This window comes from Sarcophilus harrisii, chromosome 5 (assembly GCF_902635505.1).
Source record: "Sarcophilus harrisii chromosome 5, mSarHar1.11, whole genome shotgun sequence".
Classification (NCBI taxonomy): Eukaryota; Metazoa; Chordata; class Mammalia; order Dasyuromorphia; family Dasyuridae; genus Sarcophilus; species Sarcophilus harrisii.
The window spans coordinates 281043181-281066938 of record NC_045430.1 but is presented as its reverse complement, the minus strand read 5'-3'; the positions used below and the strand labels follow the sequence as shown (position 1 = coordinate 281066938).

The 23758-nt window shown below is 38.3% G+C and overlaps 1 protein-coding gene across 1 annotated transcript in view; it reads right to left on the bottom strand.

The window, feature by feature from the left end:
* Positions 1–258: 258 nt before the first annotated feature.
* Positions 259–23758, bottom strand: part of MEOX2 (mesenchyme homeobox 2) — an 84502-nt gene continuing 61002 nt past the window's right edge. The window contains exons 2-3 of the mRNA XM_031940698.1: positions 20849–21021; positions 259–1569 (exon numbers count right to left, since the gene is read on the bottom strand). Coding sequence (XP_031796558.1) covers positions 1345–1569; positions 20849–21021 — 398 coding nt within the window. The 3' untranslated portion in view covers positions 259–1344. The remainder of the gene's footprint in view (positions 1570–20848; positions 21022–23758) is intronic.

The following is a 23758-nucleotide window of genomic DNA, read 5'->3' as shown; positions in this document are numbered from 1 at the left end:
AATCCATAGGATCATTGAAAATATTGAAATGAGTTTAATTGTTTTGGACTGTCTTCATTTACTTGATGCATATTTTTTCTAAGAGATATGAATTTCTATCATGAACAAGGCAAAATGGAGCAGGTTCATCCTGGAAAAAACGTTCAGTTTGACAAATGCTGTTTTCATCTGCATCTAACTAAAACAGAAGGATTTTTCTAACTGCTCAATAAATAACATGAGATTTTCCGCTATTCTTAGGAAATCACAGAAATGCCATTATTTTAAAAGGATCATTTATTAAACTTTTTTTTTTTTACAAATTACAATCATGTTTTCTGTTAAGGCTTTGGTGTTCTATATGTAAACATACATATGCAACAACATTATTAAGATGAACTTAAGCTAGAGATGGTTTCTGAACTATCAACTACCAACTGCTTTGCAATCTCTTGCTATTCAATGTCATATTGAAAAACAACAATAAAAACGAAAACCTGCCTTCTGGCGAATTGACTTATTCCCACTGTAGAAGCGATAGCTAATATTTTCTAATGTTTTATAGAGATGCTTTTGGGCAATAGTTGGCACACAAACTCTTCTGAAATGTGATGGATTTTTATGATCCTTTTAAAAAAAACAAAACTTTTTCTTCAAGCTATAAGATAGAAAGAATTGAGGAGCGAGGTTAAGTCTATAATACCCTATTAGCAGCAGTTGATAGTAAATGCAACAGAAGATTTGTTTTGTCTGTGGTACAAAAAAAGGATGTGTTCTCTCCTTCTCTTCTACTCCATCTTCCTCTACTGGAAGGAACACAAGTTAACATGTATGCTTTGTCTTTGGAACAGGAAAACAGAAGGGAGACAAGATGAAGATTGTCATTAGGAGTGTCTATGGCCATCAGCTAATATGAATGCTTTGCAAAAGTTAGTGAAAACAGGAAAATGCCATAAGGTAAATATATACAGAGTTAAAATACATTTCTTATCCAATAAACAGTGATTCGGGGCCCTGGAACTGTTCGGGATAAAATGTCTCCTATTTTGCTCTCCATAGCAATTTATTTTTCAGTGCAAGCTAAGCAAAGACCAGCCCATTGTCCAAGGCATGGCCAACGAGTGCGGAATGTTCCAAGCAAGTCCATCTTCAGCATCATCACCATGGAGGCCCCTTAGAGAGAAGTGGCACTTGTCAGCCCTCTACAGCTCAAGGGGGCAAACAGGAGAAGGCTGACCCTCGGAAAGCCAATGCTCATTGCCATAGTCTTCTCCCTCTGTAAACCATGTCTGGGTAAGTAAGGCTCGCCATGCTAGCATTTCTTTCCTGAGAACAGCGCTCGCTCGGCGCATCCCGCGCTCGGTATCATAAGTGAGCATGTTCAGAGCTGTGGTCGCTGTCATGGCTGTCATCATTGGCTAATGAGTCCCCTGTGTGCTGGAGGCCTGTGGCCCCAATGCCAGAGAGCTCCGAAGGCAATAGGGTTCCCTTTTTCACATTCACCAGTTCCTTTTCCCGGGCAGCTGCCCCTTGCTGGCCTCCTTTTACTCTCTTCCATTTCATCCTCCTGTTTTGGAACCAGACTTTCACCTTGAAAAACAAATAAAAAAAGGAGTGGGGAGAAAAGAAAAAAAAAGTTAGGTCACAAATTTTCATTCTTATGTCAATTTAAAAAATATTGATATACTACTCTAAATTTAAAATGGGTACAACACATGAAAATTCAGGATTTTCCATTAAACACACACACACACACACACACACACACACACATATTGCAGAAAACAGTACTTTTATTTAACTAGCTATGGCAGCAGGAGAAGGAGGGGTGAATTCACATCCAAATAACAAGCATTGAAAGTGAATTCATTCAGAAAATGGGAACTCATGAAATGTGTAAGCAAAAGATAAATCATGTCAATTAAATCAAAGCAAAAAGGTTTTTCATGAACAAAAGTAATCAAACTAGAATAAGAAAAAAAAATGATTGACGGGGGGGTGGGGGGAAGCCTTTGCATCAAATATCTCTGGAAATATATCTGTTGTTTATATAGTGACAAACAACCAGAATATTCAAGATCAAAAAATATTGTCTACTAGATAAGTGGTAAAATGATATGAACAAGTCGCCAAAAATTATAAATTATCAATAGTCGATAGAGAATATACTCTATAGTACTAATGAAAGAAACTCAAATAGAAATAACCATGAAATTTCACCTTACGTCCTGCAAATTAGCAAACTTGCTAAAAGATGGAAATAGTCCCTGCTGAGGATATGCTGGGGAGAAACAGATATCAGAAGACTGCAGGTGCAGCTGTGAAATTATCTAACCCTTCTGAAAATGAATTTGGAATTCTGTGAAAAAAAATCAGTGTCTATCTCCTCTGATGCAGAGATTCCACTGCAAGGAGTATAGCCCTGCAGGTCACTAATAAAAAGAAAGGTTCTCTATGCACCAAAAACCACATACTTATAGAAGCATATTTTATATTATCAAAGAACTGAAAGCAAAGTCAAGATCCATTTATTGGGAAATGGTTAAACAACTTGGGATGGATGAATTCAATGAAATGTGACCATACCACTAAAGGATGCATATGAGCAATGCAGAAATGAAGCAGAAGATGTCTAGGAAATAGTGAAAAGTGAAGTAAGCAGAATCAGAAAAACAATATCTGTGATGACTACTGAAAGGGAAATAGAAAAACAATAATAGAAATAGAAATAAAAATAATAATATAATAATATATAAATAAAAATAATTAAAAATGATAATGACCTAGGATGGCCCCAAAGAAAAGGAAAAATAAAATAGTCCTCTTATTTATTTTGTTGTTGTTCTACACTTGTGTAGAATGAAGTGTAGGAGTTCCTCTCCCCCTGCTTTTTTTTTTTTTAATTCTTTATCATAAGAAATGGCTATTTGGGAGAGAGGGAGAAGAGATACAGGTAGTAATTATCTCAGGCAGAATTTGAATTTGGATCTTTCTGATCCAAGTCCAACAAGGTCTAACCACTGAGCCCCAGTTTCCTATTTTATTTCATTATTTTTTTCTAATTAGCTGCTGAACTCACGATTGGTAATGAGTCGTTTCTAACCTATGAATAGACTTTGCTTCTTTGATGTTCTCCATGTATAGTCTTTAGGATCTTGGGTTAAAACCCCTGGTTCATCTCTTAGTGACAGCCTTCTCTTTTCACTTTCATTAGCCACTGCTCTTGATTGTGACCTGCTCCAGAGCTCACTCATGGCCTATATCATGCATGTGCATTATATCTTATCTATTTTGTACCATTAGCTAATTTTCCATGTCTCTGGGGGAGCCAGAAAGAATTCTTGGAGAATATGAGACTTTAGCTGTTACTTCTATATAGCTCAGGGACCAAGAAAGTGAGACGAAGAGGGAGAGAAAGCCAGGGATGGGAGAAAGCCTGGAGAGTTGGAGGGCTTTGTGGGAGGAACAGGCAGAAGACCAGTGCCATGGCATCTCAGAGGACTCAGAAATGTTATTACAGTCAAGGTGAGGTTCATATTGCTATGTAGAAGTCATGGGCAAGGCAGCATCCTATACTGGAATGCCTAGTGGCAGAAGGCTTGGGCTCTCCCGCTTGCTCCCTCCCGATTGCTGCCTCCTGCTAATCCTGGGTAGGTTTCTGTGAGAAACAGCATTTTGGGAAGAGAGCAATAGGAAGTTTAGTTTGGTTCACAGTTTGTATCTCGTGATCCAGTATGATTTCCTGGGCCCCTGGAATCCTCAGATCATATATTTAGATCTGGAATGGACCTTGGGGGCCATCTAATCTAACCCACTTATTTTATAGATGAGGAAATTAAAACTTAGAGGAAATATGTTACCCACAGTTACAAAGGGGGAATGGAAGGAATAAGAGTTCAAATTCAAATACCGTGACACCAAATTCAACAGAATTTCCTCATTGTGGTACCATTGATTAAGGCCTATAGAATACAATAAGGACAAGCCTTGAACCCAGTCTTTCTTTCAAATTCCAAGTTGGTGCCCCAGCCACTGTGCCATATTTCCTCTCGGTAGACCTCACTTATGTCAATGAAGAGAGTTTTCACGCCAGGACTTTCCTCTCTCAGTGCAGTTAAAAAATCAAATGAAAATGCATTTGTGTGCAGCCATTCCCTGGGTTGTGAGCATCAAAATTTCCCTGCTAACATATCCAACTTGTGTCCAAGCACTTGGGTCATACCAATGGGGAATTCCACGAACAGACGAGGCTAAGCAGTATTTTAAGCCCTTTCATCAGTAAACACTAAACAGGCCCAAAAATGAATAGTCTCCATTGTCACGTGTAAGGCTTCCAGCCAGAAAAGTCTCCTCAACTCTTCCCAGCCTCACAGACTGTGGTCCCTTCCCCTGAGTTCCCTTGTGCTGCCCTAGTTCATCAGGTTATAACACCAAACGGCTACCAGAACGTGCCCAGATATTAACCACTCTTGTAATAAGGCCAGGACAATGAAACCATGCTTTTAACTTTATTCAAGAATGAACAGCAAAAACCCTCAGCAGGAAGCATTTAACCTGGATTTGTATTGTGCACTGAGGCTAAAAATGAAAGCAGGAGGGAGAGAGAGAGAGACAGACAGAGACAGAGAGAGAGAGAGAAAGGAAGGAAGGAGGAAGAAGGAGGAGGAGAAGGAGGAAGAAAAAGGAAGAAGAATCTTAGTTTCCTTCTCTAATCTCAGATAATGGGAAAGCTAGATCCAATTTAATTATGTTTTTCAAATGGCATTTAACATTTTCTTGGATTTTTTTTTTTTTTTTTTTTTTTTGCTGGAAAAGGGTTTCACTCTTGGCTCTACTTCAGTCTTTCCATGGAAACTTAAGCAAATGTTCCTATTTCTCAGTGTCCATTTTCACATTTGTAAGAGGGAGACATCTGGGTTTCCCAGAATTCCCAAGGGGGCATTTTCTACACGGAAACCCCAGAGGGAACGAACACAAAAAACACCAACCTCACCAACACTCAGGTCTAAAAGAAAGTCCTTTCAATTAAGTCAGTGGGATCTTGGCAGCAATATGTGAGGAACTGACTAGCCAAGCCACAATTTATATTTTTCATTTTTTAAAATCTACACTCATTTCCTTTTTTCCCCCTATGTGGATTATATCCATCTGCAAAATGGCCCATCCCATGTTAAAGAAGTAGCTGAATACAGTGGTGATTTCACAAAAATTATCCCTTCCCGTTGCATTGTACTTCCTGTAGAATGGTTTGTCCATTTTCATTAATGGCTTAAGACACTCAAGAAAAAGCCTCTGTTTCTGCCCACAGCTGGTATCCAAAAATATGAGGCTGAAAGCCGCTGGATGTTTATCTAGTGACTCGAACATGAGAAAGGCCTTTCGAGCAGGATTTCCTCCAGGGATCAGATACAAATATCTGAAAAATGAACTTGCTTTGGAATTTGTAAAGAGTAATATTAGGGAAGGAAAAAAGAGGTGTGGAAACTTGAGCCTGGCATGTGCAAGGAACAGAGGAAACGGGAAGACTTGTGAATTCCAACTGCATCTCAATTAATGGCTTCTATTGTCCTCTCCAAGTTGGGCCATAAATGCACAGAAATGGGAACCTTTGTTAAAACGTGGCAGTAAATGGGAAGATGGAAGGGAGAGAACTGAGGAATGGGAGCCCAGAGGGGTTGCTAGTCACCCCATAAATCTGTACAAAGAACTATCCACAACAAACGATGATGATATCACTTGTTGTGTTAGTATCAAATGTCACCACAACACAGTTTTCAGCAGAGATGTGCTGTGTTTATCCAAGATCCTCACGGAATGAAAGACTTTGGACAAAACAGATTTTAACCTTTTAGGTGACGGCAACATTTTGGTTTGAAACCCTGTGTTGGAAAGATGCCTCTGTATCTTAATCAGAGAGCATATATATGACATATATATATATATATATATATATATCATATATGACATATATATGACGTTGGGGAAAAGGCACTGAATTTGAAAGAAGGGGCAAATTTGCTTCCTTAATAACTGTGAGACTTTGAGCAAGTTATTTTTCTTTCTTAGAACCTCAGTTTCCTTCCCCTGTCAATTGGACCCATTAGGAATCCTTTTAAGATTCCTTCAGAGATTAATAATATCTATTTCTTGAAATTACTTTGAATTACTTTTCATTTCTTACTTATCTGTGCTTATTTCTTGCTTTCTCCTCCACCCTATTTTCTAGTGTAACTCACTATAAATTGAAGAGAAGGGAAATAGGCATTTCTTAAGTACCTACTACATGTTAGGCACTGTGCTAAGCATTTATCAAAAATTATCCCATGTAAGCTTCTTAGGGAAGAAACTCTTTCAGTATTATTTTTTTAAACCCCAATTCCTAGTATTAGACAATTACTTCACTTCATTATTTTTCATTATATTTCAAGCCCAAGTTCCTAAGACCAGATAATTAACAAAATTTTGGTGTATCAATCTTTTCCTCATTTATAAAAAAGAAGTTGGACCCTTTGGCTTCTGAAGTTCCTAACTAGGGAGCCTATGGGACCTGAAGTGGGACATACCCTCTGCCAATGGCATAACTCCATTTTGAAAGCTTGAAGCAAAGATGGCATGATTGGCTAAATTGCAATCAGGCATGGGAGGAAGGGGATGGCCAGTGAGATCCCTTGTCACGGAGTCTGAACTCTGTGAAGCTGTTCCCAAATAAGTCTCCAAGTCCCTTCTGCCTCTATTCTAGGAAGCTTGAATATATGTAGTTAATAATTTAAGGTTGCTCTTCTACCTACCCCCATTTGGATTTGCTTTGTCTCAACCTCATGGCTGAACAGGGCAAATCAGATAACCCAGAATTCTACATAGTCATGTCATCTAGAAAGAAGCCTCCTGCAGGCTACTTCATTTGCGTGTCCCCCAGAATCTAGCACAGTGGCTGTCCCAGAGTAGAAACTTAATAAGTGCTTATGGATCGATTGTGTAAAATAAAATATCTGCATGCTTAGTTCCTCGGCTTCCTTCCACTTCCATTCAGTAGCTGGAGAAAAGGAGAAATCTCCACCTGAGATAAGTGGAGTACTTTCCTTTCTCAAGCTCTGCCCAAGACAACTGTGAAAGGAAGATTTCAAAATTGTGCCGCCTTTTCAAAGAGTACAGACGGAAGATGTGGCCAATTCATATGAGTCATAAGAAAAGACTTTCTTTTTGATATTAGTGATCAAAGTAAAAACAAGGCTTTTAATTATCCTGTTGCTCTATGGCAGTCTCCCTTTTTTAATTACTCTCTCTGAATGGTGACCAATTACACAATGCAGTCACACGTAATGACATTGCTTTAATGTCCTCTTCTCCCAAGTTTCTGTAATACTGCACACCCCTGTGCTTCCTCCCATACGACAAACCTTTAGCCTCTTCTTCTGGATTTTCATCTGGATCCTGCCTGATCGTTCTCCTTTTCACCTTCTGTACTAGTTTTCTGCCAATCTTACCAGCCTTGACTTGGATTCAATTATCTCATGCAAATACTTTCCAGATCAATTGATTCAACTCTCGCCTCTCTCTTGACTGACACCAATCCTTTATCTCCAACTGCCTAGTAGACATTTCCCACTGGATGCCCTGTAGACATCTTAGAGCTCAACACATAACTCATTATCCTTCCCTCAAATCACCATTCCCTTTCCACCTTCCCTATTACTGTTGAAGGTACCATACCATTCCCAATTCTCCAATCTCTCATCCCCTTATAGCCAATCTGTCACTAACTTTCCCCTTTGCAGCATCTTGCACATTCTTCCTCTTCTCTAATTGGACACTGCCACTATCCAGGAACAAGCCCTCATCACCACGTGGACTGTTGCAATGGCCTCCAAATGGGTCTCCCCGCCTCAAGCCTCCCCACTCCAGTCCACCCTCCTTAAGCTCTACAGTGATTTGTTTAAGGCAAATGTTTGATCAGGCTTCCTATCACCTCTAGGATCAAATACATACTCCCTTTTTTGACTTTCAAAGCCCTTTTTAGCTTCCAGCCTTTGTATTTAAGCTGAGCCTTTACCCCTCCATGCTATCTAGGATCCGATGACACCGGCCTGCTTACTGTTCTTGAACAAGTCACTCCATACCCTGACTGAGCATTTTCATTGGCCTTCACCATGTCTAGATTTATCTCCCTCTTCATCCTCACCTCCCAGCTACCCTGGCTTCCTTCAAGTCTCAGCACGAATCCGACCTTCCACAAGGTCTCCCCAAATCTCTATAACATCCTCTCTCTCCCACTTACCCCAAGTATGTATATCTTCTGTGTACAGTTATAAATTTATCATCACTCCCATAAGAAGAGGAGCTCCTAGGGACCTTTCTCTGGATCCCCAGTGTTTAGCACAGGGTCTGCCACATAATAAGCATTTCCATTAATGCTGCTTGATTTAACAATTTGGAAAATGGAGGTCAGAATCAGAAAACAGAAATGAGTTCCCTCCAAGAACTTCTGGACGTCTCCTTTACAGATGATGAAAGAAAGGGGCTTTCTCCAAAGTCCAACCTCCAGTCAGCAGCAGAGAGGACCTGGCTTGAGAGCGTTTTGCTAGCCTGCTTTCCCATATCAGGCCAGGATTCCCAAGGCTGGATAGCACTGTTGAGAACATCTGCTCGTTGGCACAAAGACCCTACTTCCGTTTCTTTCATGACTCGCTTTGCGTTCACATCCCTCAAGCCGATGACTGGGCTGTTGCTGAAATTAGTTAAGGGACATGTGACCCCGTATCAAACATCTCCTCAGGAACCGTGCTGCCAAGAGAAGCTTGCTGAAGATTTCTCTGCTTGATTTATATTGGAAACAGAAATGACCTCACTCCTTCATATACATATTAAAGGAGAAGAAAATGTGATATAGTAAATAATCTCCGTATCATAATTTACTGGGTTGTATTAAATCATTTAAAACACAATATCTGAATCTCTCCCTGTCTTTTCAGAAGCTATACCACTCTCTTGTTTGAATGGCTCCTCTCACAGCTTCAAGTGGAATCTGGGTGGTACAGTAGATGGAGCACTAGCCCTAAAGTGAGGAGTACATGAGTTCAAATCCAGCCATAAAAACTTAAGACTTCCTGTGTGATTCTGTGTGATTCTGGACAAGTCACCTAGCCATGATTGCCTAACCAAAAAAAAACGAAAACAAAACAAAAAAAAAAAAAAAAAAAAAAAAAAAACATTTAAGTAGCATCTACTACTACTAATATTAATGACAATAATAATACATTGCCTATTGTTTGCCAGTCACTGTATCGAGCACTTTTTACATATATTATTTTACTAGATTCTCACCATAACTCTGAGCGATAGGTGCTATTATTTATTTATTTTTGCTGAGGCAATTGGAGTTAAGTGACTAGCCCAGAGTCACACAGCTAGGAAGAGTTAATTGTCTAAGACCAGATTTGAACAGAGGTCCTCCTGACTTCAGGGCTGATGCTCTACCCATTGGGCCACCGACCTGCCCCAATAGATGCCATCATTATCCACATTTTACAGAAATGTGAGACAAACAGAGGTCAACAACATCCCCAGTATCATAGTTAATGAGAAAAGATTGGAACTCAGGCCTCCTTGACTTCACTAAACCAGCTAGTGGGCTTTTCTATACAAAATCTTTCCTGATCCCCTCAATCGCTAATGGCTTCTCTTCTAAATGACTTCACTTTACTTTGGATTTATTTGGATCGCATCCAATTTGTATTGAGTTTCTTTTGGAAAATATGTCTAGAGTGCTCATCAGCTCAAGGTAAAGTATATTGAAGGTTTGTGTTTGTTGGTTATCTAAGTCCTCTCCCTGCTCCCTCGATCAAATAGGTGGCTGGGGTTCCTATGAGGTGATTCCCAACACTGAGGAAAGTTCAGGCGAACCTCACAAAAAACAATTACTATTTGGGCATTGGGTTAATGCTTAATGAGTGCTTATTGAGCTAAACTTAGGTCAACCAAAGCCATCCTCAAGGGCCTCCATTTGCTCTTCTTGTCTTAAAGTCATTGTTCCCTTCTGGGAGGGCTATGGCCACAGCAGGAATGAGGGGGGTCCTTACCCTAATGACATCATCATTCAAAATGTCCAAGTAAGGATGAAAGGACTGGAGCCAGCAGTAGTGAGAAGACCACAACTGAGGCCCCAATCTGACTCTAGGGGTATCCTGAGAATATGAAAGATGAGCGAACTGAGGCTCATAAAGTGTGACCTGACTTGCCACTCCACCAATAAGTATCTGAGTGAGTCAAATCTAATCCTTCTTCTTTGAAAGAATGGAAGCAGCTTGGAGCTACCAACTCAAGAGAGAGCATGAGAGTTTGAAATCAAAAAGAGTTGTGTAGAACTGATAAATGATCAGATAATTTTCAGATGAAGACATTAAAACCATTTCTAGACATATAAAAACTCTTTAAATATCACTATTTCTTAGAGAAATGCAAAGATATTTATGAGGTACCACTACACACTTCTCAGATTGCTAAGATGACAGGAAAAGATAATGACAAATGCTGGAGGGCATATGGGAAAATTGGACACTAATATACTGTTGGTGGAGTTGTGAACTGATCCAACCATTCTGGAGAGCAATTTGGAACTATGCCCAAAGGACTATCATACCCTTTGATCCAGCAGTGGCTCTACTTGATCCATATCCTACATAGATCATAAAAAAGGGGGAAAGACCCACATGTACAAAAATGTTTGTAGCAGCCCTTTTTGCAAGTAGGCGACTGTAAGTACATCTAGTTTTTAGACTACTATGGCACTAGCATTTAGGAGTGTCTTTTTTAAGATAGGTGGGAATTGGACATTTTCAGCTATCTTCTTCTACCTTCAGTATTAGGATAAATGAATATTATTAATTTATAATTAATATCTAGTATATAATTAATATAAATAATTAAAAGAAGCTGAGGAGAGTAAGATAATAGTAATAATTGTCAGTGTCCTAATTTTCATTGTTTGGGATCTTTTTGTTTTTAATTCACAATGTATTTCCCTCACTTACTATAACCTGTGACTTGGGTAACAAATCCCAGTGAAGGAGAAAAAGGGAAAGCTTGCACAAGAATTGCCTAGCGTGTAAAGTATGAAGTGCGAACATGTCTTAAGGCTGTTGAAATATTGAGTTACATCCAGCCTACTTCAATATTTACTAGTTCCTATATTTAGGAGCTATATATAAAGATGGAGTGTGTGGATCTGGCTATGCTGTCACTTTTATTATTTTGCTGGGTTGATTATGATTGTTCCTAATGAAGTATTGCTATTCACGTCTAGGGATTATTTTAGTAGTTTGGGTTTTATTAAGAAATAGTTTTAAAAACAATGTTTTCCTTGAATTGTGCATTAAAGTGCCTTAAACATATTTTACTATGCCTAGGGTTGAAGGCATTTCCTAAGAAGAAAACAGCTCCAACTTCATAATCGAAGTCTATGCAATATAAATGTACTCTTTTGTTTATTATACTGGAAGAAACACATTATGTCCCTTAAGGAATGACTGTTCTCACCTGTATGTTCCTGCAGTTATGGAAGTTTATGCACATGTATGTATCTGACCTATGTAAATGCACATAGATATGAATAGACAGACATGTGTGACTGTACAAGCATGCAGACCCATAAAGCAATGCTCATGGACATATTAAGAAAATAGATATGCTTTAATATATACAACATATGTAGTGTGGTATGTCTATATATTTAGAGTCTAAATTATATCCATGTCTACATACAGGTAGGGAAATAGAATGATATAGGTAAGAAAGATGAGAGACAGAATAACAGAATGATACAGGAAGAATGACAGAGATACAGATTCCAGATAGAATAATAGAAATAGTGTGTTAAGAGAGACAGAGAGATGAACAGATAGGGAGATAGGCAATGGAACTGTAATTTCACTAGTAAGAGAACTCTCTAGTGAGGAACTCCTCTTAAAACCAATGTAGGTCAATTGCCTCTCTGCCGCTCATAAAGAGCTGGCTCCTGCAGTCGTGTCAAACTCCATGAGACTGAGCATAAGGATCTCGACTTGGAAAAGCCCTGTAGATCCAGAAAAATAATGGTTTGGACATGTATACTTATTTTGTATTTAATTCATACTCTAATATATTTAACATGTATTGGTCATCCTGAATGTATTTAACATGTGTTGGTCATGCCCTGAAGGGGTGGGGGAAAGGAGGGGAAAAATTGGAACAAAAGGTTTGGCAATTGTCAGTGCTATAAAATTACCCATGCATATAACCTATAAATAAAAAGCTATTAAAATTAAAAAAAAAAGATTCTGTAGATTGCCTTGCATTTGTATTTGTTTTGTTAAATATTTCCCAGTCATATTTTAATCTGGGTCAGGTAACTAAGGAGTGCTGGGGGCATGTCTGACAGTTCTGGAGTAAAGCCCCACAGATATATATATTCATGCCCATGTGTTTGCTTACAGAGGTATCCACCCATTAGGTGCATTTGTAGACAGAGACATTATTGACATATATATGTACTGGCTGTATATACAATATACACATTACGGATCCATATGTATATGTGGTGCTTCTATACTGATATGCATATATATATATATATGTGTGTGTGTGTGTGTGTGTGTGTGTGTCTGTGTATATGTATACACACACACACACACACACACACGCGCGCGCGGATATGTTTGTTCCATTTGGAACTGTTGCCATTTGGAAACTCTTTTAATGTCTCCCTTGCCAATCCTGAAGTCCCTTGTGAATGACAGGAAAGTATCCTGTAACAGGAGCCTAATGCAAAAAGGAAAAACTGGAGTTTGATTTCGGAGCAGATAACTTTCCTTGTGGTGACATTCTCAGTGATTTAAAGATAATAGCACTGGCTGGGACATTTGTGTACATGTGTATGTGTCTGTGGGTATGTCTGTGTGCATCATAACAACATTAAAAGTCACAGTGGTATAATGTATGTACAACACCGGACATGGATACTAAAGACTTGCATTTAAATACTACCTCTCACACTGCTAGATGACCTTGAGAGTGACCCTTAACCTCCCCTGGGCTCAGTTTCCTCCTCTGTAACAGAGGAGAACAAGATAGTTTATAGGGTCCATCAGGTCAGTGATGCCATAAATTCACTAGGTTTCATTTCCAGCTCTATTTCCATGATCTTATTCATGGTCTGACTAAGCTAAAAACTCAATTCCATTTCGTAAGCTTTTATGAAGCACCGAGTGCTGGACATACATGTCAATCTTAACCATATCAAAGAAACAGTCTCCCTACTAAATAGCTCAGAGAAAATGGTGCATGATTTTATATATAAGACCCTTCAAGAGGATTTCTCCACAGCAGTCACAAAAGCACTGGTTAGACCAGCAGGATGTTGTCAGAGAAGCATGGGGAGACTTATATGAACTGATGCTGAGGGAAATGAGCAGAAACAAGAGATCTTTATACACGGCAACAACAAGACTATACGATGATCAATTCTGATGGATGTGGCTCTCTTCAATAATGAGAGGATTCAAACCAGTTCCACTTGTGCAGTGATGAAGAGAGCCATCTACCCTCAGAGAGAGAACTGTGGGAACAAAGTGTGGAACACAACAGAGCATTCTCACTCTCTCTGTTGTTATTTGCTTGCATTTTTTCTCACTTTTGTTTTCTTTTTATTCCTTCTTAATCTGATTTTTCTTGTGCAACCAGATAACTATAATATGTATACACATATTGGATCTAACATGTATTTCAACATATTTAACATGTATTGGTCTACCGGCCAGATGGGGGAGAGGATAGGAGGAAGAAGGGGGAAATTTGCAACAAAAGGTTAGGCAAGTTGGAAAAATTACCCATGCATATGCTTTGTAAATAAAAGGCTTTAATAAAAAAAAAAACACTGTTTATTTGAGATTTAAAAAAAAAAAAAAGCATTCCACATTGGCTATCCAAAAGTAGATGGCTATTTTGCAAACAGTTGGCTTAGGGCCATGTGGTAATTTATGAGGAAACAATGGATTCTAAGCCCTCTCATTTCCACTAATGGAATACGATCGACTAGGTAGGATTTTTCCAGTTTTGTTGGCAGAGGCTTCATGCCATGGCTCTGTTTATTCCGGTAACCCAAGCTGGTTTATGAGGCTGCCACATTGCTCCTTTGATTAGCTTGGTGAGAGAAGGAAGGAAAAATAAAGGTCTTATGAGGTGAAAAGACCTTTCATCCTTTCTATATTGGGCGTCCTCATCCTATAAAACTGGCCTTTGGCCACTTTTCTACCCTGATGTAGCCGATTCTTCTTTTCATTCCACAGAAACATGTGATGACTTGGTGGGCCTGTTCCTCTTTTATCCGGATAGCCTCAAAACCAAGAGTGAGTTTGTCAGTCTTGAATATAGTAAGGGTCCATTCGGCCCAGAGATTAACTTTCCAAAGTGCTCTAAAGCCAGATGCCAGTGGAATCTAAGAACAGGTCATGTAGGACAGGAACTTGGATTATCAGAAGTCCTCACAAGCAGCCATGCTCAGACCAGCTGGGTATGGCAAAGCATCTTTAAAAAAACCCTCCATTTTACTGAGCCATTTTATTTAGAGCTTTTCTCTAAAGGCTATGGGCCAAGCTGGAATGATCCTCAAGTCTGAGGGGTTTGTCCAGTTGGTGCTCAAGGAGTTGAATCCCAGATATTTTGCTAAGTGTTAAGGATACAAATACAAGTAAACAAGATGGTTCTTGCCTTCAAGGGACTGAAATTCTAATGGAAAAAGACCACACTTAATGATGAAAAAGAATTAGCAGGGGATGACATGGGCATTATAGTATGGAAACCTGAATCCAAGCAAGATGAGGCAAAAGTTGGCCATTAAAATTCTGGCACACTAGGATTCAAGATGAAGAGAAGGATGGGATGATGGCCAGAGTATAAGAGGCATGATATCTACCATTTAGATTGCATAATTAACATCTGGATGACTACAATCCAATTTAAAAATCCCTCCTCTATGCTGGGCATTTTGTGGGTCCATATAAAGTCACTTGACCTACATGCCTACCATAACCAGCCCTTCTTCTTGAAGGGCAAAAGTTGTTTCAGCTGAGAATCTAGATCTTGGTGATTTCTCCTTGAACCAAACTGAATCATGGCCATATAACTGAGTCCCCTCCTTTTTATGGATAAGTAACTGAAGCATGGAAGTCAAGGGACTTGTTTAAAATAATATAAGTACTGGGTAACTGAACAGATATTCTCAGTGGTCTATCCATTATATCATGTCCTCAGTGATTTTTTTTTCTTTATGTGAAATTATTGTGGAGGATGAAGGGAAAAATTAGTGATATTTAGGAGTGGAGAAAAAAAGAGAATTTGGAAGAAGAGACGAGGAAAAGGTCTACTATTTTCATTTTAAGTTCCCAATGTCCTTCTTCTTCATAATCATCTTTCTGAATGGATAATATAATCTACTTAACTAGAGATGAAGCTGACAATAAATAGAGGAAGAAGGAACCACAAAGGTTCTTTGATAAGTTTGGTGAGAAAAGGAGGGAGAAAAGATCTTTTGAGGTGAAAAGACCTTTCATTCTTTCTATATTGGTCATCCCCATTTCTAAATAAGGCATTCAGTAGGAAAGATACATGGGCCCAAACTGGTTTCAGAAATCTCAAACAAGCATCTCTAGGACTGTTTGCAAGAAGAAAAGTTGCATCTTTGTCAAGATGTGGGAGAGGCTTAGATCTCTACATATAACTTCAGGCTCAGGACTCTGACTTCGCTCCTGGCAAGTACTCGGGACTGGCATCCCATCATCCTTACAATTGGACAGAGGCACGTTCTAAATTTGTTATTTCCCCATGTGTGACATAAAACATGTCACACTTCCTCTGGAAATCAGTGTCTTCATACTAGGTCACTGATGTGCATTTCCTTCTCTTTTTTGCCTCTCACTTAAAAATAAAAATAAACCAGATTCCCACTTCAAAATAGAACATATTTAACTCTGCCGAGCACTAAATGCCCACGTGAACTGTTGTCTAATATGGTAGAAGAAGACAGGTTTTCAAAGTTGAAGGGAAAAAAGCCATTCTTATTTTCCATCAATACATCTGGGGCCTGAGTACATAACCTGCATTACTTACAGTCTTATAGAAGAAAAATCTAATGACTTGTCCAAACTGTAGTTGATGTTCAAAGTGGTGAAGAACCAAATCTAGCACTCTATCCAATACAACATGCTGATTCATGTGCGTCAATGAAATAATATATGCGACCTTGCAAACCTTAAAAGTTAAAGATTCTAGATAATCTTAAAAGTTCTAGAAAATCAACAAATATTTATGAATTGCCTATGGTGTGCTGGATACTATATTGGGTGCTGGAGATAAAAGTAAAATGCATAAAACCTGGCAACGAACCTTACTGATAAAGAGTGTACATAAAAAAGGAGACCAGTCTCCTCCCCCATCTTTCCTTTTTTTCTCTTCCTTCCTTCCTTCCTTTCATTTTATTCTTTTTCTTTCTTTTCTTCTCTCTTCCTTTCCTTCTTTCTTTCTCTCTTTTGTCTTCTTTCTTTTTCCTCTCCCTCTATATTTATATATATTATATATACACATATATGTAAATACTATATATGCTTTTTTCTTTTTCATATTTTTACATATAATATGTATAAATACTATATGTAGCAATATACAATCCTATATATGTCTTTGTATGCATGTAAACACACACATATATATGTAATATATGTAATCAGTCAATAAGCATTTAATGTATCTACTGTGCTCTAGATAATGTAACTAAACAGGCATAGTTTAAATTCAAGGTGTTGGGAAAGGAGGATGCTCAAAGAGAGATCAAGGAAGGCCTGCTACAGAAAGTGCTTAAGATTTCTCTTATAGGAAGAAAAGGGTTCTTGAGATGGAGGGAAGGAAAGGGCTACATTCCAGACATGGAGAACAGTCATTGCAAAAATCTAAAGTTGAAAGATGGAGTGTTGTGTTTCCTACAGGGACAGAAAGAAGGTCAGTTTGTCTGGATCATTAGCCGAAGGAGGAAGAATAATGATCAATGGTGTTATAAAGTTAGGTTGAGGATAGGCCGTGTAGACTTATCATTATTTTAGTAACAGTAGTAGCAGTAATGATGAATAAATTGTTGATGAGCAAAGCCACGTTAAAAATGTGTCCAAGGTGGATGGAAACCAAGAAGATCATGAAAGAGGAGGGGATGATGATATTTATTAGATAGAAGGACTAGTTCTTCTAGGATAGGGGCATGTATGTGCATGTGTGTGTGTGTGTGTGTGTGTGTGTGTGTGTTTATGTGGTCACACTCTGCACATATATCTTCCAATGCATGGAAAACCATCCATAAAGGAAGTGCACATGGGCAAAGACAAAATGAGAATCCAGCTTCACAGGAGGAGGCAAAGGAAAGATCAAATATAGGATGGAAACATTGTTCAGAGTGAATAAAATGACGAAAACAGATGGTGGGGAGGGGGGAAAAAGGTGTCTAACTCTTACTCTCCATCTGTTTTCTTTTTCAAGGTAAATAACCATAGACCAGGCAATGTCAGAGCACAAAATGGAAAACTGGAAGCTGACACCTAAGCTAAGCAAAAAAATAGAAAAAAGAATATCTAGCTACTCTAGAGAATTTTAAGTCACCTGGAGTAGATTGGCTCCATCTTCCTGCTTTTAGAATGGAACAGAAGCTAGCACAAGAGAGAGAACAAGGTAAGTGAAGGTCCCATCGTTATCTTCCCTGGTAAACCTCATCTTTTGTACCATGCTCAGCTCTGTGCATCTCATTTTAGTAAAATATATCAGAAAACTTGAGATTGTCCAAATGGTAACAAGCAACCAATATGATGAAGGAATTTGAGACCATGCCTGGGGAAGATCTGTTGAAGAAAGTAGGGATGGTCCCCCTTGTTATGTTTCAGAAGGGATTTGTTTTCAGCCATAGGATGGATTCAATGCCTCAGTGACCCTTGACCACTCTGAGATGGCATTCTGAGAAGAGAAAGTTTTAGGGATGGGCAAGTCATGATAACTGTTTCTAAGTACCACAATGAGGTGAAACATACTTATATACATATACACATACACATTGGCCTTATAGACCTTATGACATAAAAATGAAAGTTAATAAAAGAATCTGAGAATGATTAAGAATAGCCAGATCACATTTTGCTGTCCATTCTGCTGGTAGGGACAAAGATACATTACAATTTTCTGCTAATTAGTCATAATACTATAAGGATGAAGGATAATTGCTTAAATAAATAATTTAAATTTAATCATTACCAAATAGTTTATGCTTTATTCTGAAATTTATTTTTAATTGAATTTGAACTTGCTTATGTATGACATTCTCAGAATTAATGGTCTTTCTACTATTTACCATACATAATCTGGTCTACTTCTCACATTGTTCCTTGTGGCATAGAAGACACTCTGACTCCAACATTACAAAGAAGACAATGAGGTTCAAATGGATGGTTTCTCTTTGGCAAGCTAACTACGTGAACTTATTCCAGTTCAATGTATGTCTCTGTACTCTATTAGGCTATTTCCAAATCCAACCAAGACCTGATTTTGGACAGGAGATCTCGGAAATTCTTCCATTTCCCCACTCTGCTTCCCAGTCCAATTCACCACCACAATGCACTTCAAGCTGAGAACAAACTGTTCTCTTAGAATTTGCCAAATGTTTCCTGGAGCAAAGGATGTCATTAAATGTTTGGGCTTAAAAAAGGTTCACAGTGAACAGAGAAAGTTGGGATATCCAAAGTACAGTAAGTTGTCAAAGCCAAATTTGAAAACAAGGCTTTCAAGATAAATAGAAATGTGGATGACCTCTCACTGACTCCTCATCATACTCTCTGCCTGGTCCTCTCTCCTCATAGACCCAATAGCATCTTACCATCTCCACTCTGCAGATAACCCATTGCTGCCTCCACAAGAAGACCAAGGTCATGAGTCAAAAGTGACTTTGTTTCCCTTATTCAAAATCTCAAAATCTCTCTATGTTTTCACACATCACCTAATGACAAGAAATTCTTAACTTTTTTTTTATTGTCTCATGGATCCTCTTGACAATTTAGCAAAACTAATGGAACCCATCTCTATTTTTAAAAGCTGAAAATATAATACATAGGTGTTTCCCTCTCTATTCCATGTTTCCATGCACTCTACATTTACATATGCTCAATTATTCCATGTAATAAAAGAAAAATCAAAATTAAATATAAGAAAAAGCATCTTGCCGTCCTATCCTTCAAGTTCTTCTTCAATATTTCTCCTACTATTCTCTGCTACTAATCTAGAGGGTGCACTCATAGTATTTACTTACTCATCACCTAATCACTTTTCCACAGATGATGATTCTAATACTATACCCTCTGCTTTCATACATTTGAAATTAGGTGTCTGTCCCAGGGCTCATCCTTAAACACCTTCACTCTCAAAATGGTGAGAAGTGATAGGAAATGATGTGTCTGAATAATTCAGAATACCACAGAAAGACTTCACCAAACTGATGCAGATGAGGAGAGCAGAAGAAATACAGTCTACAAGAGGAACAGGGGAAACAACAAATAAAATGTCTGTAGCAATCTATCTGGACAGTTCAGCTCCTCTTAAAAAAAGAAACTGCATATTATACAATTCCAATAATGAAGCCTGATCCTGAAGTAGAAAATAGATCTCTGCCCTCTGTCTTTTCTTGGAGGGGAGGGAATTAAGGATATAGAACTTTGTATATATTGCCCAACTTTGGCAATGTGCTGGTTAATTTTTCTGACATGCTTCACACTGTGTGTGTGTTTGTCTATCTCTGCCTCTGTCTCTGTCTCCCTTTCTCTCTCTCTGTTTCTCTATGTCTCATCTGTCTTTCTTTGTCTCTCTCCGTATCTCTGGCTCTCACACTGGTTCTGGCGCTCTCTCTCTCTCTCTCTCTCTCTCTCTCTCTCTCTCTCTCTCTCTCTCTTTTCCCCATTCTTTGATACACAGGTTGGCTCCCTAGAGAAAAGAGAGGTATTTTTGAAGAAATAAGGCAAAGAAACAAAAAGACATCAATAGAAACACTTTGAATGACATAAAATATTACACTGCATCAGTACTGCTGCATGATGTTGGATTTAACATTCATTGACATTAAAAAACAATTTGGAAATCATTGGACTTTCAGGAAAATATATATCTTTTGATTCATTGACTGGTTAACTAAGAATAGTTTTGATTTGTTTTTCTTTTTTGTTTTTACTTTGTCCATTCTAGTTGAAATTTTATAGTCACTCTCCAGAAATGAATCCCCATTCCCAACAATGTATGTCATAGTAACCCCTAGATAGTAGTCAGAAGTTTCCTGTTGGGAACCTCACTGAGAATAAAGGAAATAGGAAGTTGTCCAAATGATCATAGTTCAGATTCCTATATTGCCTCAAAATTTCAAGTCTGTTAATGTGCACTAGGTGCATTATCACATTAGAGATTTCCAACAACGCTGGGAAAAGGGAATACCTAACACCTCCAGTTTTGAGATGAGGTTTAAAAAAGCATTTAGCAAGTATGAATATGTGCCAGGCAACATGGTAAGCACAGGGAAAGAAGTTACAAATAAGTAAGGCATGAAAGTGACTTTTCCATGATTATTCAGCTAATAAATACCAAAGGTAGAATTTGAACTCATCTTTCTGTCCATATCAAGTATTCCATCTTCTATGTTAAACTGATTTTTGATATAAAACATGGAGAAAAAAAGAAGAAAAACCTGATTGAAGAAGTCAAAGTAGTTTTTCTTTTTGTTGGTTTAATACTCTACATCTTTGAAAAGCAACATGAATTGTAACATCATCCTCACCTGTCTTTCTGTGAGATCCAAGTTCACTGCAATCTCATATCTCCTCAGCCTGGTCAGGTAGTTATGATGAGCAAATTCTGCTTCGAGCTCCCGGATCTGCTCCTTGGTGAAGGCTGTCCTTTCCTTCCTGGGCTTACTATTTACTTCTGACTTGTAATTTCCTTCCTGGGAATCTGAAAGTCAAAGTACATCATATGTAACATCATTAAACTACTTGATTGATGAAGGCATTTGCTAGTGACAAAAAAATAAAATTAGTTGCAAAGTCAATGATTGTCTATTTTAGACTAGCAATGGTCTCTCCATCAACCAAGGCCAACATAAATTATATTCCCCCCAAATAGAATAAAAATTCCTAGCACAACACACAGAGTATTTATTTCTGTCGCATCCCCAAACAGGGTTGGACAGGGTTGAACCAGACCCTTGTATCAACTCCAATTGTAACCTCTCTAAGCCAAACATCCTTCAGGTAAAACAGCCCAGCTTTAAGAGACTGTCATAACCCACAAATAACAGGATTCCAATTTAGTTCTATGAATTATATATATATATATATATATATATATGACAATGAATGTGAATGTCATTATGACTTCTTCATGAGTTTAGAAATAAAACCATTTGGGAAGGAAGGTAAAAGGGAACAGAAGGGTGTTTTGTATGTAGCAGAATGCTGGGCATACAGGGGGAAATCTCTGAAATGCTCAATTAAAGAATTTTAAATGACAAAAACTTATTGTTTTTTCTCAGAAAGATGAAATAAATTACTCTTTGAACATAATTGCAAAGAGATGAAGAAATGAACCTTGTTTAAGGTTCTTTAAACTGAGACTTGGGGGCAACTGGGTCACTTAGGGGATAGAATTTTGGCTTATCAAGAAGACTCATCTTCATGAGTTCAAATCCAACCTTAAACACTTAATAGGCTTGTGATGCTCCAAATTTATAGTCTTGGGCCCAAAGATTATCATATATTGTCACTACAGCCAATATATTAAAAGACAATTGCTTTTTGAAAAGAAAACTATGGTAAATCTGAACCATATACTAAAAAGCAGACACATCACCTTGCTGACAAAGATCTACATAGTTAAGCTATTCTGTAGTGGTATGTTTGTTTGTTTTTTCCAGTATCAACATATGGCTGTGAGAATTGAATTGTAAGGAAAATTGAGGGCTGCAGAATTGATATTTTCAAACTTTTGTGCTGACGAAAACTTTTGAGAGTGCTTTGGACAACCAGGAAACCAAATCAGTCAATACTTAAAGAATTTAATTCAGACTATTCAGAGGAAGGTCAAATACTGAAATTAAAGCATAAATACTTTGGTCAATGAAAAAATGGGATCATTGAAAAGACCCCTATGTTAGGAAGTATTGAAGACAAAAGGAAAAGGCGATGGCAGACGATGATATAGAGAGGTGGGGACAAGTACATGACCTTGGACAGACTTTGAGAGATACTAGAGAATAGAAGTGCCTGGTATGCTATGGTCCACTACTTCATGAAGAATTGATCATAATTGAACTGTTGAAGGACAATAGCAAAACAAAACTTAAAGGTCAGTTCTAGTTGAGCACAGGGAAACCTCTCTTCCTCAATAATTTTGTTGTGCTTTTTCTTAATTTTAGCTTGCCATTTCAATGTATATTCCTTGAGAGTTGTCTGGGGGTACTAAGTAGTTAAGCAATGTGCCTGGAATGAAAGAGATGATATGTAGCAGAAACAAGATTAGAACCCTTGCTCTGGGATCAGCTCTGAGAGGCAGGGTTGTATTTTGGATAAATCATAGAAGCCAGATTCTGAAGGACATGCATTTGAATATCATTTGAGGATATTAGCTCTGTGACACTGAATAAATCACTACATCTTTCTAGGGTGCAATTTCCTCATCCGTGAAAAGAAGGGATAAAAAGTGATGATCTCTAAGTTCCACACCAAATCTACCATCCCATGGTCTCTATTCACAGTGCCATACGTAGAATATTTTTTCATCCTTCCAACATCTCTGGAGGCAGCATGATGTGTGATAGTGTCAGAGCCATGGGCAACTTGTCAAAGTTCAGAAAGGTCATTATTCAAATATATAATCATTCATGTCAGAATATGTTCTTCTAAAATATCCAGATAACAAATTATCCTGATAATTGCTTCCTTTTCCCACCTGTGTATACACTTGCACTCAGAGCCAGAATTTAAGAGTGAGATGAAATGGTACTTTCCTCTGATCACATCTGATTATGTTTGACAGAAGAATTATCATGTTTCTTATACGGCACAAAACTGAGAGCTATTTATAAGCATTCGTTTCCTTTTTGCCATGACTAAAGAATTCATTGAGTAGTGGCCAACCTATTATTTATGAGCTTTTCCACAGTTAAGCTGTCCTTTGGACAAGAGAGACAGTCTATTAATGGAACTTGATGGAGATGTGTGGTGGGTAGGAATTAACTACAGAATGTTTCCAGTGATGACCTATGTTCAAGTAACTATGAAAAGTGGTGAGAAAATGGAAAAATGCAAAAGGTGAGTTGGCCAGGTTCTACGAGTGAGGAATAGCAGATGGAAAGCCCAAGCCTTCCACTAGTATCCAAGAAGCTCTTGATAATTGCTTCCTTTTCCCACCTGTGTATACGCTTGCACTCAGAGCCAGAATTTAAGAATGAGATGAAATGGTCAGGGACCCCCTCAAAGGGGTCTCTGTGGGTGGGAAGTTCCTCAGCACCTTGCAGGGAATCCTTTCTGAAGGACCCATGGAAGACCATGAACGAGCACTAGGAAGAAAAAGCATTAATGTAACATGATCTATAATCCCAGAATGAGAGAGCACCCTCAAGAAGAGGATCACAGATTCTGGCTCTAGATGGTGTAAGGCAAAGAGCACAGAGACTACAAAAAGACCTGAG